The 16,375-nt window shown below is 52.6% G+C and overlaps 2 protein-coding genes across 4 annotated transcripts in view; one reads left to right on the forward strand and one right to left on the reverse strand.

Annotated features, from left to right (window-relative positions):
- Positions 1 to 12,917, forward strand: part of MAP3K15 (mitogen-activated protein kinase kinase kinase 15) — a 115,753-nt gene extending 102,836 nt beyond the window's left edge. Inside the window, exons 19-29 of one of the 3 annotated variants that reach the window (XM_059385745.1) lie at positions 2,595 to 2,752; positions 4,786 to 4,969; positions 5,742 to 5,901; positions 6,410 to 6,563; positions 7,331 to 7,516; positions 8,143 to 8,248; positions 9,067 to 9,286; positions 10,478 to 10,590; positions 11,641 to 11,750; positions 11,831 to 11,907; positions 12,425 to 12,917. In XM_059385745.1, coding sequence (XP_059241728.1) covers positions 2,595 to 2,752; positions 4,786 to 4,969; positions 5,742 to 5,901; positions 6,410 to 6,563; positions 7,331 to 7,516; positions 8,143 to 8,248; positions 9,067 to 9,286; positions 10,478 to 10,590; positions 11,641 to 11,750; positions 11,831 to 11,907; positions 12,425 to 12,524 — 1,568 coding nt within the window. In that variant the 3' untranslated portion in view covers positions 12,525 to 12,917. Of the gene's footprint in view, positions 1 to 2,594; positions 2,753 to 4,785; positions 4,970 to 5,741; positions 5,902 to 6,409; positions 6,564 to 7,330; positions 7,517 to 8,142; positions 8,249 to 9,066; positions 9,287 to 10,477; positions 10,591 to 11,640 lie in introns of all 3 variants that reach the window. The other 2 variants (XM_059385743.1, XM_059385744.1) reach the window with 2 other exon arrangements.
- Positions 12,918 to 13,436: 519 nt separating this feature from the next.
- The window catches only part of PDHA1 (pyruvate dehydrogenase E1 subunit alpha 1), a 12,682-nt gene continuing 9,743 nt past the window's right edge, over positions 13,437 to 16,375 (reverse strand). Inside the window, exons 9-11 of the mRNA XM_059385746.1 lie at positions 15,869 to 15,936; positions 14,151 to 14,259; positions 13,437 to 13,778 (exon numbers count right to left, since the gene is read on the reverse strand). Of these exons, the coding sequence (XP_059241729.1) occupies positions 13,614 to 13,778; positions 14,151 to 14,259; positions 15,869 to 15,936 (342 nt within the window). The 3' untranslated portion in view covers positions 13,437 to 13,613. The remainder of the gene's footprint in view (positions 13,779 to 14,150; positions 14,260 to 15,868; positions 15,937 to 16,375) is intronic.

Consider the following 16,375-nt stretch of genomic DNA (forward strand, 5'->3'; position numbering starts at 1 on the left):
CCGATAACTTCTCCTTCCTCCTTCCTTGTAGGTACGCCTGAGCAGCCTCCATGGTGTTCTCGGGCTCTCTAGCGCCCCCGGGTGGCAGAGTCTAACAGGAAGCTGTGGCAAAGCAGAAATGTTTGCAGAGTCCCCAGTGCAGCCTCCTAGAGCAGAGCTGAGAGATCATAGCTTAATAAACAGCACCGTGAGTCTTTCCTCCTTGAATGGCTTGTGAACTGGTCTGAGGGCACGTCCTCTGCCAAGGCCTCTCCCTTCACTATTCACAGCAGTACAAGCCTGGGAGGGGAGATTGTGTCACTGGAAGTTCCGTCCCCGGGGCTCTGGCATTTCCTAACAGTGCAGCAAGCGCTGTGAGCCTGTCTTGCCCAACCCTGCAGCCAGCCAAACTCTTCCCTACCAGGCTTTCGGCTTCAAAGACCAAAGCCATCACTTGTGTCCTACTGATCTGTTGAGCCCATGGACCCAACCCAATTTATATTGAACCTTAAGTGAGTCTAACTTTTTAAATTTTTTCTTTCTTTTCAGCGTAACAGTATTCATTGTTTATGCACCACACCCAGTGCTCCATGCAATCCATGCCCTCTCCAATACCCACCACCTGGTTCCCCCAACCTCCCACCCCTCTTCCCTCCAAAACCCTCAGTTAGTTCCCCAGAGTCCATAGTCTCTCATGGTTCACCTCCCCTTCCAATTTCCCTCAACTCCCTTCTCCTCTCCATCTCCCCATGTCCTCCGTGTTATTTGTTATGCTCCACAAATAAGTGAGTCTGACTTTTTTAAAAATGAAATTAAAATTCTTCTCTTCAGTCTCACCAGCTATATTTGAAGGGTCCAACAGTTACCTGTGGCTGGTGACTACCACACTCAGCTGCACAGAACATTGTCATTATTGCAGAACTTTCTGTGGGAGGCACCTGGGTGGCTCAGTCCGCGAAGCGACCAATGGTCGGTGTTAGCTGAGGTTTTGATTATGATCTCAGTCTCAGGGTCATGAAATCGAGCCCCAGGTCAGGCTCCACACCAGTGTGGAGTGTGCCTGTCGCTCTCCCTCCGCGCACTTGTGCACTCACTTTTTCCCTAAAATAAATCAATAAATCAATCTTTAAAAAAAAAAAAAAAACATTCTGTGGGGCAGAGCTTTTCAAATGGTCACTGGAAGGAAAAATGCTAAAAGACAATGGATCTTCAAGAGGAAGATGTAGTAGGTAAAGTCCCCAATTTTTTTTTTTTAAACCAACAAGTCCTTTGTTTTCATTGATTAAGATTCTGGAAACCTGCTTTGGTTGCGTGATCTTGGGATAGGCACTTCTCTGGGTATCCATGTTCTCTGTCACGCCGTGGCCACCGTCCTCTATAGGTTCGCTGTTTGTGATAAACCACATCTAGTGTCTGTTGCTGCGGCTTTCCTCAGCCTTGGTTGCAAGAAAAGCCCACGAGTTCACTCCCCGAGCCCTGCTTGACCTCCTTGCCCCCATCTCTGCATTCCTTTCCCCTTCGAGGGCTGCGTCTGAGCCCCACCTTCCCTGTGGCCCCCTCTGGTGGCTTGTGACCCACAGGAGAAAGTCCCCAGCCAGAGCCTTCATCATACACTGCTTGCCATTCGGGCTGGCCCCAGGTCGCCACCTGCTGCATTTTCAGTTCTTAGCTCCCTGCCCTGTGTGAGACTACACTTGTGGTTCCCAGAACTCGCTCTGGACTTCACACCCTTGTGCCTCTGCCCGGGCTCTTCCCTTGGCCTGAGAGTCCTCTCATCCCTTTGTCTACTTCTTTGACCTTCACGGCAAGAGGCAAGTTCATGGGCAGCACCATCTGCCGCTTCCTGTGGATTTGCCTCCACGTTCACGGCGTGGCCATGCTTTACTCGCTCGCTCCTGCCCAGTGATGGCCCGTGGCGGAGGCATGAGAGCACATGGGAGTCCTCCAGCGGCAGCTTTTGGTCAGGAGCTCCCCAGCGGCCCAGCTGAACGGTCAGAGCTGCTCTTCTGAGACGACCTCCCCACTTGTTCGTCCCCCCTCCTTTCCCACGTGCCACATCGGCACTGAGGTTGCCGCTCTTTGTCCTTTGTCCATATATGATGGACAAAGAGGTCCTTCGCTCTTTGTCCGTCGTAGACGTCTCCCCAGTAAATCTCTCCTGTCTGATCCTGCCTTGGCTTTTACCTCTCAGAGAACCGAGCTGATCCAGATAGAGCTTGTCCAGACCGGAAGCAGGCAGAGCGTTCTCGGCCCCCGCTGCTCCAGCGCCTGCTGGACTTGCCCACCATCGCCCTCTTGTCTCTCTCCTCCCCTGGGCGGCTCCTCGAGGTCGGGCACTGTGTTTCTCACCTTCTGTGTTTCCCCTCTCCTGGCGCACCCTACTGTGTGCTTGTTGGTTCGGGGCCCATTTATCCTTCGAGGAACCGAGCAATCTTCTGTTGACATGACTAGTAGCCAAGGAAGGCACGTGGCATGTCTCTGATCAGAGACCGGGCGCGACCGCATCATTGACGCCTGAGAGCATGCTTCATCCATGGTTAGTGGGAGGGTTAAAGTTCATCCACTTGGATTTGTGAACAGCGGGGTGCCCACGATCTTCGTTTTTTTCCCAATAGGCACTCTGCAGTACATGGCACCTGAGATTATCGATCAGGGGCCTCGCGGGTACGGTGCCCCAGCAGATATCTGGTCCCTGGGCTGCACCATCATCGAGATGGCCACCAGCAGGCCTCCGTTCCATGAGCTCGGCGAACCGCAGGCAGCAATGTTCAAAGTAAGACATGTTTGCTGATTGAGGATGCTGGTGTTGGGGAAATAACAAGCCAAAAGAAAATCTGCCACGAAGAACCCTCTCCACGAAGGTGGGAGAGAAAAGCAGTGCTGTCACTGAGTAAGCACTATATCAGGATGTGACAGCTAAGACAGAAGCATGTGTCCTCTTCAGCCCAGCAGTGCTGCCCTTTACACCCGTGTTTGCAAAGGGAATGAGGACTAGTCCTCCCATGCGCAGACTGGAGAGCGCCACGGGTCACACTAGTGTGTCCGGGGAGGAGGGGGGAAACCTGGCAATTGGGATAACCGTTTGCACTAGCTAATTGGCTTTACCCAAAGGAAAAATAAAGTTCTCTAATCTTTAAGACAGGAGAGGTAGTTTGGGGGCACCTGGGTGGCTCAGTCAGTTAAGCATCTGTCTTCGGCTCAGGTCATGATCCCAGGCTCCTGGGTTTGAGCCCCGCGTCGTCGGGCTCCCTGCTCTCTCCCCATCTCCCTCAACCCCTCCTCCTCTCGGGCAAATAGGTAAAATCTTTGGAAAAAAAGAAAAAGGAGGGAGTTTTGGAGCAAGTCTTTACTTTAGTTAGGCTCTTCCCTTCGCGCCGAAGCTGGAGATGGGGATGTGTTCCTGGATGTTGGCATTTCCAGGAGTTGGCCCCAGGTCCTTGAAAAAGACATACTTGGCAAGAGGTTTATTCAGCTTTTAGGAAGATTCACATGCCTCTCACAGAGACCAAGAACTTGAAATTACACGTTTTTTAAAGTAAGTGTTCTAAGGGGGGGTCTCCCCTTATTTTCACCAGGGAGGATGCGGCCTCTTATTTTGAATGCGTGTTTGCCCTTAAACTGGGCAAGGCTCAAAGGCCACATGTGTTTGGAGGGCGGGTTTCTCGCTGGGTTTTGAAGAGGTGGGACTTTGGATAACAGATGGTGTGTACCTCGTCGTTCTGAAAGCCCTCCCAGAGCTGGCAGGCAGGGCACCCACAGTCTCAACAGGACCCTGAACTCCAGAGCTGGGGGACAGCGATGACCTTGCCCGTCCTTCGCATTGGGCCGGGATGGGGCCAGCTGCGGTTGGGGAGGATCAAACCCGCGGAGGCGTGATGGAGAGTGGCCGGTGCTGAGGGAACCGGCAGGGCCCGACCGGGGCGCAGTGAGGACACCCGGCGGTCCAGGGAGGTCGGGGTGAGGTGAGGTGTCTTTGAGCCACCACCGCCAGGAGCTGGAAGAGGCGACGACTGAGCCACTGCAGGTTTCAGGGGGAGGGGGGCCCTGGCAGCAGCTCGAGTGAAGCCGGGAGAAAACCAATGTCTGTAGTCTGAGGGCACTGGGTTTGTGGCCCCCGGAGTGCCAGCAGAGCACCTCTGGAGGCAAGCCGCTCCTTTCTTCTCGGGGCTCCTGAGAATTTCTGTCTCTGGCCCCCTCGGGCCGTTCCCTTCCTGCCCCTCAGGGGAGGGGCGTCCCCTGTCCTGTGTCCTGCATCTCCCATCTGGCGGGTATATTCCATCCAGTGTTTTGTGTTCTCAAAATGTAACACTGGACCTAAAAGCTTGTATTTGATTGTGGCCAGAACAGTTAACGTGAGCTCTGCCCCCTTAATAAGCCTGAAAGCGCGCCCCGCGGGTCAGCCGGGTCCAGGGCCGGAGTCCAGAACAGTGTTCTCTCTGCTACGATCCTCTTGTTGAGCCGAAACCTTGTGGCCCGTGCTCAGTCACTCCCCGCTCCCCCGCCTCCAAGCCCAGACTCTGGAGCCTCCCTCCGTGCTGGTCTCAGGGCTCCAAGAGGACAAGGTCAGAAGCCCCAAGACCTCTTACGGCCTAGGCTCTGAAACTCCTCTGATGCCACTTTCCCTGAGACCTGCTGGGCACGGCCAAGGCCAAGTCCCGGGCAGCCAGGCGGGCACGTCGGTAACAGTGGTCTCGGCCGGCCCCTCGAGCATGGCGGGGCTGGGGGAGGAACTTGGTATTGAAGGCTTGTGCAGCTGGGTGTGCTGAGGCCTCACAGCCACATCGCTCACCTCTCCCTTAAATGCAGGTGGGGATGTTTAAGATCCACCCTGAGATTCCAGAAGCCCTTTCCCCAGACGCCAGAGCCTTCATTTTATCCTGTTTTGAGCCTGACCCCCACAAACGTGCCACCGCGGCCGAGCTGCTCCAGGCGGGTTTCTTAAGGCAGGTGAACAAGGGCAAGAAGAACCGAATTGCTTTCAAGCCGGCAGGTGAGGTGTACCCGGACAGCCGGGGGCGGGGCTGCGTCCCGGGGCTCGGCGATGCCCGGGCTCCTCCGTCACTGAGCGCACCGAGCCTCCCGCCTGGTGCCCGTTGCCGGGAAGAGTGGCAGGGACAGGAGTCCCTGCTGGGGGAGTTGTCCCACCCCAGCCAGCGAATGGCCCTTGGTTTCCCGACAGGTGCAGGAAGCCCCTCAAGTGACAGCGGTACGCCCCCTTGGTAAAGTTCTTCCTTTGGGATTGTGCCGAGGAGGAAGGCGCAGAGGTTGCCCTGGCTGGGGTTTGGGGTCTTCCCTGCGTGCAGGGCCTGGCCTCCCCTCGACCCCGTGCTGCCCCCGACCTTGATTAAGGAGCACATCGGGGGAGTTTGCCTGTAGCAGCTGTCCCCCAGGCCACAGAAGCCAAGGGACCCCTTCTAGGGCAGTGAGTCCTACCCAAGAATGACATAAAAATGGCCTTTGCCAAGGAAGCTGTTTGGTTTCTGCTTGGTATGGATGGAGTCAGAAGCCAGGACACAGAGGCTCAGCGTCTTACTCCCAGTGTGGCTCGCTGTGTCAGCGTTTCCTGTGGGCGGCCTGGAAATGCAGCCTTGCGCCTATTTCAGACCCACTGAAGTGGAGCCTCCATTTCAGGGACCCCTGGGTGATGGACTGGACTGGCCCATTAGAGCAGCACAGACTTAGCCGGCCCCTGCATGGGTCACCTGGCCTAAGGGGCTGTCTGAGACCCCCACCCCCGCCTCCCTGTCTCGCTTCCCATACAGAGAGTCCCCGGGGCACCGCCCTAGCCCTGCCCATGCCGGGGGAGCCCATGGGCAGCAGCAGCAGCGAGCATGGCTCTGTCTCCCCGGACTCTGACGCCCAGCTAGATATCTTCTTCGAGAAGGCCCGGGCATCTAAGCACCGGCTCAGCCACCTGCTCAGGTACGGCCCACCCCTTCTCTCCACTCTGGGCCTCTGAGGGGGTGCTTGCATTCACCGGAGGCCAAATACCTCCCAGGTCAAAACCAGACAGCCACCAGGGGCTTTGGCTTGCTTTCTGCGTCATCAATAGGCCAAAGGTGCAGGTAAGGTGGGCAGTGGCTGAACATTCACTGCAGCCACTTACATAACTCTCCCTCCTCCCTCCCCCCCCACCTTCCTCCACACTTCTTATCTCCTATCCTCTTTGCCCCTCCTCCCATCATCCCCTTAATTGTCCCCTTATTCTCTCCCCCTTCCCCCCCTCCTCCCCACCCCGCCTTTCCCCTCCCTTTCCTAAAACTGGTGCTCCTAGGGTTAGAAAAAAACACCGCCTCTCTCTTCCATCGGACTACAGTTTCACCTTGGTAGAGACGGGGGGGGGGGGGGGGGGGGGGCCTTCCCCCGTGGCATCCAACCCTCGAGACTTTGTCCTGGGATGCACACAATTGTCGCGTGTGTTTGTCCGCAGTGTTCCTGATGAGAGCTCAGCCTCCTCCCCAGAGGACAGGGACCCGGGCCTCTTCCTGCTGCGAAAGGACAGCGAGCGCCGTGCCATCCTGTACAAAATCCTCTGGGAGGAGCAGAACCAAGTGGCTTCCTACCTGCAGGAGTGCGTGGCGCAGGTAGGGCCAGGTCAGGGGAGAAGCTAACCCCGCCCCCTTTGCCCAGGGGCCAGGTCCTGGAACAGGTCCCCATGGGACGGAGGCTCCTGCTACCCCGGAACGTTTGCGCAGTCCCAGTAATGACCATAAGTATTTCCCAACGACCTTCCCTCTTCCAACAAGACAAAAGAAAATAGGAAGGAGAAAAAAAAAAAAAAAAAAGACTCCTCTGAAGCCTGAATTTGCAAAACACTGCAGAGATCCCAGGCACAGATGGAGCGGTGCTGCCCCCTGGTGGAAAACAAGCCAAATGCAGCACGAAGCTCAGGCGTTCCCTGCTTTTGCCCTTCACTCCTGTGAATCCCCCGTTTTGAAATCCCAGCTGCGGGACGGAGTTGTCCTCAGAAGCTGGGAGAGCGGTTGCTTTGTGAAGAAAGGTTATGGATCAGAATATCTGCATTTTAACTAACTTTGGAAGCGGGAAGTTCTTTTTTAGGAAGAGGCCATTTGCCCTTCTATGAAGTAGGCTTTCTAACAAGGAGGGGTGGGGCAGTTGCACAGGGTTCGGCAGGAGGACGGACCCATTCCCAGAGGGGTTTAGTGTCTGTGTGTGTGTGTGTGTGTGTGTGTGTGTGTCTCCCCGGGAGGAGAGGAGCCACGTGAAAAACAATAGGGAATTCCAGAAACAGACCCCTTCGTACCTAGGTGCCCACATAATACTTGTTGGAATTCCCCTTCCTCTCTGACTTAATGAAAGTGACTTTGGTGGGGGGCGGGGCGGTGAGCAGAGTTCGGAAGACTTGCATCTCTCGGTTGGCCACATCAAGCAAATAATTGGGATCCTGAGGGACTTCATCCGCTCCCCGGAGCACAGAGTGATGGCCTCCACGATATCAAAGCTGAAGGCGGACCTGGACTTTGACAGCTCGTCCATCAGTCAGATTCATCTGGTACTGTTTGGATTTCAGGATGCTGTAAGTGTTCTGTCTGGCCCTAGAGAACGTGCTAGAAGGCAGGAAGCCCACTGAAGTGGCTCAAAGCGAGGACCACTGAGTTCAGTTACCATTTTCTGCCATAGTCCCCTGTTTCGTCTAACCTGCTTACACCTAAACCCTTAGTTTCAGGAGTTCCTTCTGAACACAGAGTACGCACGTACAGGTGAACGAGAGCAGAAGCGCAGGACTTCGAGGACTCGGGGGTGGGGTGGCATCTGCCAGCTGAGGCGGTGTGGGGTTTAAGCTTATGTGTCTGTACAAACAGATGTGAGTTGTGGCTGGCCTGCCCCCGTGTCTGGTCCAGCTTTGTGTCCCACGCCCCAGGGAAGAGCCCGACCTTTCAGAGGTGCTCAGGAAACGCTCCTGGACTAAACAGTGAAGAGGCCCGGGGTGGGAGATGCCATCCCCGCCGGGCCCCCAGACCCAGCACGACTCAGGGGCAGCTTGCCTGCAAGCCTCTGTCTGGAAGAGACAGGAAGTCAGGCAGAAACACAGAACAGTGTGGCTGACATTTTATTTCAGAGTAGAAGTTAGCTAGAAGGAGTAAGAACTCCTCTTTCTTACGAGGACCACGGGCCAGAAATCTGGATTTTTGTGATTTGCAGGTAAATAAGATTTTGAGGAACCACCTAATTAGGCCCCACTGGATGTTTGCGATGGACAATATCATCCGGCGAGCGGTGCAGGCCGCGGTCACCATCCTCATCCCAGGTAAGTGCTGCCTGTTGGGTCAAGTTCAGGCTCCGGCTGTGGAAGTGACCACCAGTATCCTCTGTGGTCAGCAGTTGTTTTCTCCGTCCCGCCTGGGCTGTATACTTCCCTGCAATTCAGTAAATGCTAAGAACTTCCGGAGCCCTACTTGGGTGCCCTCCCGGCATTGCCAAGGAGCCCGCGTGGAGACGGAGCTTGTGATCTGAGAGCGGGAGCCCGGGCCTGAGGGCCAGGGGCCGGCGGGCCGCCCTCTCACATGCTCGGAGGCTGGAGTGAGTGGCTCTGTCTCCTGGCGGACTCCTCCTGTGGTTTACTCTCATTTGTGAAATGTCCGAGCAGCGGAAGGCCCAGCTCCGCTCTCCTGTGCTCACTTGATCCCGGGGAGGGAGGCTCCAATCGCCTTCTGTTGATGCTGCCGCTCGCTCTCTCTTGACTTGGCTCCCTCCCTGTCCCAGCGGCTTCCCCGAGGAGCTTGTTAGGCCCCAGGACTTCATTACGCCCCACTCCAAGCAGGTGCCTTTCTTTAGTAGGAAGAATCCAGGCCCAGTAGGAAGCCTGGTTGTACCTTTTAAAGACTGTCCTTACGTGATTTAACATCAGCCTCGGTTTGGTCCTCTATAAGCTGGGGATGATCGTCTTTTCACCGCAGAGAACAGAGCAAAGTCGTCTCCTCCCCATCGGTAACGCCAGCTGTCCTGATGGAGCATCACATCGGCCGGGCCGGCCTCCGAGCGCTCTCGTGTGCTGGCGCCGGACATAAGTGACGCTGTGCCCCGGCCTTGCCTAACTGTGCTCCTCTTTCCCCCATCCTCTGGCAGAGCTCCGGGCCCACTTTGAGCCTGCGTTGGAGACCGAAGGGGTGGATAAGGACACGGACGAGGCAGAAGAGGACTATCCCCAGGCAGACCTGCCTGGCCGGCAGGCACATGTGGCATTCAGAGGGAGCAGCCCCCCTTCAGCGGGTGCCCCCCAGCCCCAGCAGCTCCAGCACCAGCACCTGAGCCTCCAGCTGGGCGAGCTCAGACAGGAGACCAACAGGTGGGCAGGGATGGGACGGTCACCGAAGCCAGTAAGGGAATCTGTGGCCTTGCTGAGGGTCCCCCCTCCCCCCAAGAGAGCTGGTCTCTTTAATTCACTTCCTGGCACATAGTAGGTGACGTTAAAATGTTTGTTAAATGAAGGAAAGGATTGTCATTCGCTCTGGGCGATCGCATCCTGGGTGGACTTATGAAAACCCAACCGGCAGGCAGAGCAGACTAGACAGTGCTCGGTCCAGAGGCCGCCTTGTGGCCCGCTCACGGCTCATGCCGCGGAACACGAACAGGGAGACGCGGCACCGGGTGTGCGTGTCGCGGAAGGAACGCTGTGTACACGCTGGCGAGCTCTGAAGCAGGACCTTAGGCAGATCTAAGCCTTTCGAGAGAGACCTGGAGTGTTTGCTTTAATTTTTGAGAGACCTGGAGTTTTTAAGCTTTTAAGGTATGACAAATGCAGAAGTCGATGGACTTCGCACTTAGAACATTGCCTGGTAGGGTTGGTAAGGTCTACAACCCGCACGGGTATGAATGGTCACCTGCAGGCTCAGTGGTTCTTCCCTGGCACTGCTGCCGGCCCCTCTGCCACCTCCCCCTCTCAGTAGGACTAACAGCCGGCAGCGGCCAGACACACGCGTCCTCCACGACGGCCGGGCCCTAGCTCACGGACACGCCGGCTGCTGTGGTGCCTCCCGCCCCGGGGCGCTGGTGCCTGGGGGCCCCGGCTGGGTCCTGGGTGTGGGAGACCAGCGCCTGCGAAGCGCTTAGCACAGCCCCGGGTTCCGCCAGTGTCCACAGGTGTGGTCCCCCTGCTGGCGGTCATCTTTCTGCGGGGCTGCCGGCTCCTTGGCTTCCCCCTCTGAGGGGGAAAGAGCCCGAGCGCTCCTTCCAGCGGCTTGAGGAGACTCAGGGAGCCGAGCTGTCCGCACCAGCTCCTCCTGGCAGAGTTCACTGATCCCCCTCAGGTCATCTGGTTCATGATACATTTTGAGACAAAATATGCCCGAGCCCTGAGTGCTGGTCTTTGCTTTCAAGGGGAGGACACATAAGGGAGGGCCCAGGTACAGGCTGAAACCAGACCGTTGAGACTGTGCGATTTGGTTTTCTTTGTCCCCATCTCCTAAGGTTCATCCAATGTTTGAGCTGAACTGAATGGCACTAGGCTGAGTAATGGCTTTCTTTTTTTCTCAACCAGACTTTTAGAACACCTAGTTCAGAAAGAAAGAGAGTACCAGAATCTTCTCCGGCAAACCCTAGAGCAGAAAACTCGAGAATTGTATCATCTTCAGTTACAGTTCAGACCTACTGGTGAGTAAGTTTTCACTTGCTTGGACTTGTGTGAGACCACCTGAAATGTGGCTAAGGTTCTAGTCAGCCTTGCCACAGTTACTGCTTTACTAGAGAGTAACTGTATGTTCTGGAATACTCCTCAGTAATAGAAAAACTGGCACATTCAGAAACGTGCGTGAATCACACATACATCATGCTCCGTGAATGCCGACTGAAAGGGCTACACACCGAGTCCCTCGATACGGAATATGGACGCAATTGTCCGTTCAAGGCAAAATTCGAGGGACAGAAAGCATCACAACGGCGGGGTGGGGGGTTGATGGTAAAAGGCTGCAAGAACTTCTGGGGGTGGTGGAAATGTGTCATCGGGATGGTTACGTGACTCCTCATCCAAGTTCACAGCACTGCATACCTAAAACGGGGGACTGCAGAAATCAAACCTCAGTAAACCTAATTCATTTCATGCCACGTACAAAAGAGCCACAGCCAGCCACCTCTTGGGATGTGGGAGGGGCGAGCGCGGACACATCTCAGTACTGAATTCCACGCCCTCATTTGATTTCCAGCGTAGCTAAAGCTGGGACTTCTTATAAAAGGCATTTTAAAAACTGGAATAAGCATTTAAAGTAGTACACATAGGAGAGCCTGGGTGGCTCAGTGGTGAAGTGTCTGCCTTTGGCTCAGGTCATGATCCCCGGGTCCTGGGATCGAGCCCCACTTTGGGCTCCCTGCTCAGTGGAAAGCCTGCTTCTCCCTCCCCCACTCCCCCTGTGTGTTCCCTCTCTGTCTGTGTCAAATAAATAAAATCTTAAAAAAAAAAAAAAAAAAAATGGTAGACCTAGAGCCTGTCCAGTCCTCAAGTAAGTAACCTGTGGTCCCTTTAATCTTTGAACAGTGAATCCAGGAACTGCACGCTGTGGGTTAGAGCAGCTCAGACAGGTTTAATTCATAACCTTTCAAATCACACTTCTGCTGTGTGTAATAGTTTATTCCATTCAACTTGTTACTTTTGAAGAGTTTCACTGTTAAACATTAATATACAACAAAACAAATTTCTCGTCACCGCAGATACTACAGAGAACCCAGCATCCCCTCCTGGGTCTCAGGGGCAAAGCACTGATCCAGAGCTCGTAGACTGGTTACAGCTGCAGGGAGCAGATGAGAGTACAATAGAGAAGGTAAATGTGCGACAAAGAAAACATTCCTATGCCCTTATTACAAAGCAGCTTAGCTCTTCCGTATTTGGTGTACGTTACAGATTGTTGAAGAGGGCTACACCCTGTCTGATATTCTTAACAACATCACTAAGGAAGATCTAAGACACCTTCGGCTGCGGTAAGAATGGCTTCAAAACACTAATAGAAAATGACTTTTTTCCTGTGATTGTGCTTTTAAATCAGTAGAAAGCAAAGTGGCGCTCACTTTCCCCACTCAATGAAATTAATTTCCTTTCTTATCGGGGGCTTAGAAAACCAGCAACCCAACTTCCCCTCTAGCTCTGGAGTTTTCTTCAGGGAAAGCTGGCTACCAGTCAGAGGAGCATGAAACCCCAGAGCTCCGGCCTCGCAGCCGCCCTCTGCCCCCCGAGCTCTCCCCCGCCCCTCTTTCCTCGGCCTGCCCTGCACCCAGCCACCCGGCCCTCCCGTACATGCCTCGGAGGCCACGTGCCACTCCTGCTGGAGCCCAAACACAAGGGGACAGAGCTCTATTTAAGTCGGGAACACATTTTGGCTCTCTAGACAAGTCTCGGATCGTGCACTGTAGCTTTTGACATACGGGCTCCTACTGGGTGCTGTGGCTCTGAACTTCTCTTTTCTTGCGACTCTGAAGCAGACTCCTGGTTTTTTCCCAGTGGCGGTCTCCTCTGCAGGCTCTGGACAGCAGTCACCCAGTACCGAAGAAGGGCTCAGGGGTCCCCGACCTCCCAAGATGAGGCTGAACCAGTTGGCTAGGCCAGGGGACAGAGGGCGCCGAGAGCGGACGTCTTTGTTGTTAGAAAGTTGATAACATACGCATGAATTCCACGGAGTTTACACCAGGAAAACCTCATTATTTAAGAACTTGAAGTTTTAAAGAATTTTTTTTATACCTGTTACTTATCAACATGTTTTAAAGGTGAGTAGAACTTTATGTATTTGGAGAACAGTGAGTGAACTCTAATTTTGACATCTCAGAATATTACAGAATTCTGTAAAATGTCCATGTTGCTGTGGTGGAAAACTCACTACACCCTATAGAACTGACTGGAAAGGTGAAGCAGGTGTTTAAACTAAAAGGGTGGCATGGGCATCACTGTTTTAGACCACAGTTTACTGTGAACTAGCATTGTACTTAAAAAGATAAAATTGATAAGAATATCCCTTGTATTTAATGTTTGATATGAATGTAAATAGAAAACTATTAAGAAAATAGGTTTGTATTTAATGTATAAATGAAGAAAACTAAGTTATTTGGCCTTTGAAATGATCAGGAAGTGGTCTTATTTAAAAATGGTGTTGCTGCGGCACCCCGCTGGCTCGGTCAGTGGAGTGTGTGACTCTTGGTCTCTGGGTCATGAGTTCGAGCCCCAAGTTGGGTGCAGAGATAAATTAAGAATAAAATCTTTGAAAAAGTAAAAACGGAGTTGTCCTTCTGCCCCCTGCCTGGAGGTAATAAATACCGTGTTTGAGAGCGGACGGTCACTGAGCCGCGGGCGCCGCTGCAAGGTCCAGGCAGTGCTCCTGCACCCCTCGAGGGTAGGAATGGCTTTAGATTTAGCTATATATTATTTAGCAAATGCTTTTCAATTATTAAAAGAAATAGAACCATTTCAAGGAAATAATCTGAAATCTAAAATAACCTTATATAACATTCACACTAAGTACTTAAGTGTGCAGTAACAGCTTTTAATGCAACACTGTACAAAACACATGCACTTACTATCTTAACCTACATTCTTCTTATGGGGTTTTCTTCCTTAACAAAGTTGAGAACAGAGTCCCTTACAGATGGAGCCCAAGAGCCCCCTGAAGGTGGAACCATCCATCACGTGCGCTCTCCCCTTAACTGATGGACTTAAACTTGATCCACTGATTGGCACCCCGAACTTCAAAAGGCGGGTCGCTGCTGTAAATGTGGTAACCCAGCTCTTCCAAAGGCGGTTCGGGATCCGCAGTGGCAAACTGGGCAGCATCCTCAATTTCCTTCCTCACTTCAACATCAATTTCCTAAAAATCAGATTATGGTTCAAGAGGTTTTTAAATAAACAGCAGCTTAGAACACCAACTAGTTCTACTCGGAACCCGTTGCTAGTAGGGAACCAGAACTCTTCTAGGCCTGGAAGTACTAACAGTTGCTATTTTTGAAGAAGTGTTTGTAAAGGCCATGATCACGGGAATATTTTGGAGCCCCACAGGGAACACTGACGGATACCTGAAGTCTATTTTTAGGAACACAGAACTGTGCTGCTGGGTTTCAAGGTTAAGCAAATAGGACTGCTTCGTATCCTACTCACACCACAATCCATCCTTTCCCACTGACCGAGGCAGCTCCCCCAGGAACGGCAGCTTTCTGGGTGCAGGAACACTGCTTGAGCCTACCTTTAATTCTTCAACGCTGGCCAGATTGCTGTTCACCATTCTATCCTTGAGCAGCATGATAGGGTCACTCTTACTTCGTACTTCCTGAATCTCTTCTCGGGTACGGTAACTGCAAGGCGGCAAACAAGGTCAGAGCAGTCGGCTCTGCCACAGCTCTCCCGGGGACATGGTGCCATGATGTTCTCAAAATACAAGAACGCTGCCTCTAACATCCTAGTATCTTTCATAGAAAAACTCTGCCCTGGCAATTCCTCGGGCTTCTCAGGCATTCTGACAACAGAGCTCAAGCTATCTGCTGCTCTCATTGAGATGTAGGATATGAAGAAAGTGGTAGAGCTGCATTAGGTGCCATTTAAGGTGGGTGGCAAGAACTGCAGACTGGAAGGTGACAGAATGCCAAGTAGGAGACAGGGTTAGGAGCCCAGAGAAGTGGGGCCAGCGAAAACCTCGACAGCAGGTTTTCTAATTCCTGATTCTAGAATACAACTGACCCTTGAACAGAGTGCCAACCCCTGCCATGGACACAGTTGAAAATCTACCACTTTGAGTCCTGAAAAACAACTCTTACTAATTAACAATTAATAGAAATTGTGTATGTTACATGTATTATACGCTATATTCTTAAGCCAAAAGTGTGAAAGAAAATAAAAACATTACTATTCTGTATTGAAAATCCCTAAGATGTACCCGCGCGGTTCAAACCTGTGTTGTTCAAGGCTCAACTGTACATCCCTGTCCTACATCTTTGAAACCTGTTATTTCAAGTAACACTTAAAGGGAGGGCTCTGTTTTCCTGAAAACACCAAGTGTTATTTTTCCACGTAAGTTGCTCTTTGTAACACTTTCCCTTCGAACTCCAGTCTACTCCCAGGCTCGACAGGGCAGGCTTACTCGGACTAAATCCACTTCTATATTTGTCACACTCTGGGACGGCAGCGTTACATTCCAGAGTTACTAAGTGCCTAGTTCAACTATCTTTCTAGTGTAACCTACTCTGTTCTGACTGATCTATTTCAACATACTGAATGCCCCTTGTTGCCAGGTGGCCTCACCCCTACCAGCCAGGTTTTCAAATTCTGGCTCTATGGTGGGGTAACGCCTACAAAAGCTACATGCCCCGAAACATATACACTCTATGCCATCAACCTGTTTTGTGCAACGATTTCTCTCTACAATTTCTTTTTTTTTTTTTTTAAAGATTTTATTTATTTATTTGACAGAGAGAGATCACAGTAGGAGAGAGGAAGGGAAGAGATCAGAGAGAGAGAGTAAGGGAAGCAGGCCCCCCGCTGAGCAGAGAGCCCGATGTGGGACTCGATCCCAGGACCCTGAGATCACGACCAGAGCCGAAGGCAGCGGCTTAACCCACTGAGCCACCCAGGCACCCTCTCTACAATTTCTTAAAGCAACGTCTATCCCCAACAGGAGACTTGAATTCACAAATCCGACAGTCATGTGCTCTACCCCGAGCTGGCCAAGTGACCCTCTCTGCAGGTTACTGCTGCTCATGTTAACATGTGCAGATGACATATTCTAGAGACTTTCAGAATGCTTCCAGGGAAAGAATCAAACAACTACTCAACACCAACTGCTTCACTGCATGAAGCCCCCTGGTGTCTGGCCTCCAAAGCGAATGCTGAAATGCTTTGCTTTTTCATCTGAGTAGCACCATAAGAGGCCCACCCACTCGGGACCCCACAGATTTCCCATGACCATACCTGACGCCAGGGTCGCTCATGCTGTGTCCGTGGTAACGGTAGGTCTGTAGCTCCATCAGTATGGGCCCCTGAAACAGAACCCAGTGGAGACTGAGATAATGGGCACAGCACATCCTTCCAGAGTCAAAGATGTTCTCTTACCAGACTCTCTATCAGTTGGCTGAGTTGTCAAGAACTTCCTCTTAGCTAATACCTATGTACTCCATGTTTCGTCCTTCTCATTAAGAATCAAGGGTGCCTGGGTGGCTCAGTGGGTTGGGCCGCTACCTTCGGCTCAGGTCATGATCTCAGGGTCCTGGGATCGAGTCCCGCATCGGGCTTTCTGCTCAGCGGGGAGCCTGCTTCCCTCTCTCCCTGCCTGCCTCTCTGTCTACTGTGATCTCTCTCTGTCAAATAAACAAATAAAATCTTTAAAAAAAAAGAAAGAAAGAAAGAAAGAATCAAAAAGGCTGGGGCGCCTAGGTGGCTCAGTGGTTTAAGCCTCTGCCTTCAGCTCAGGTCATGATC

The sequence above is a fragment of the Mustela nigripes genome, chromosome X (assembly GCF_022355385.1).
Source record: "Mustela nigripes isolate SB6536 chromosome X, MUSNIG.SB6536, whole genome shotgun sequence".
NCBI lineage: Eukaryota > Metazoa > Chordata > Mammalia > Carnivora > Mustelidae > Mustela > Mustela nigripes.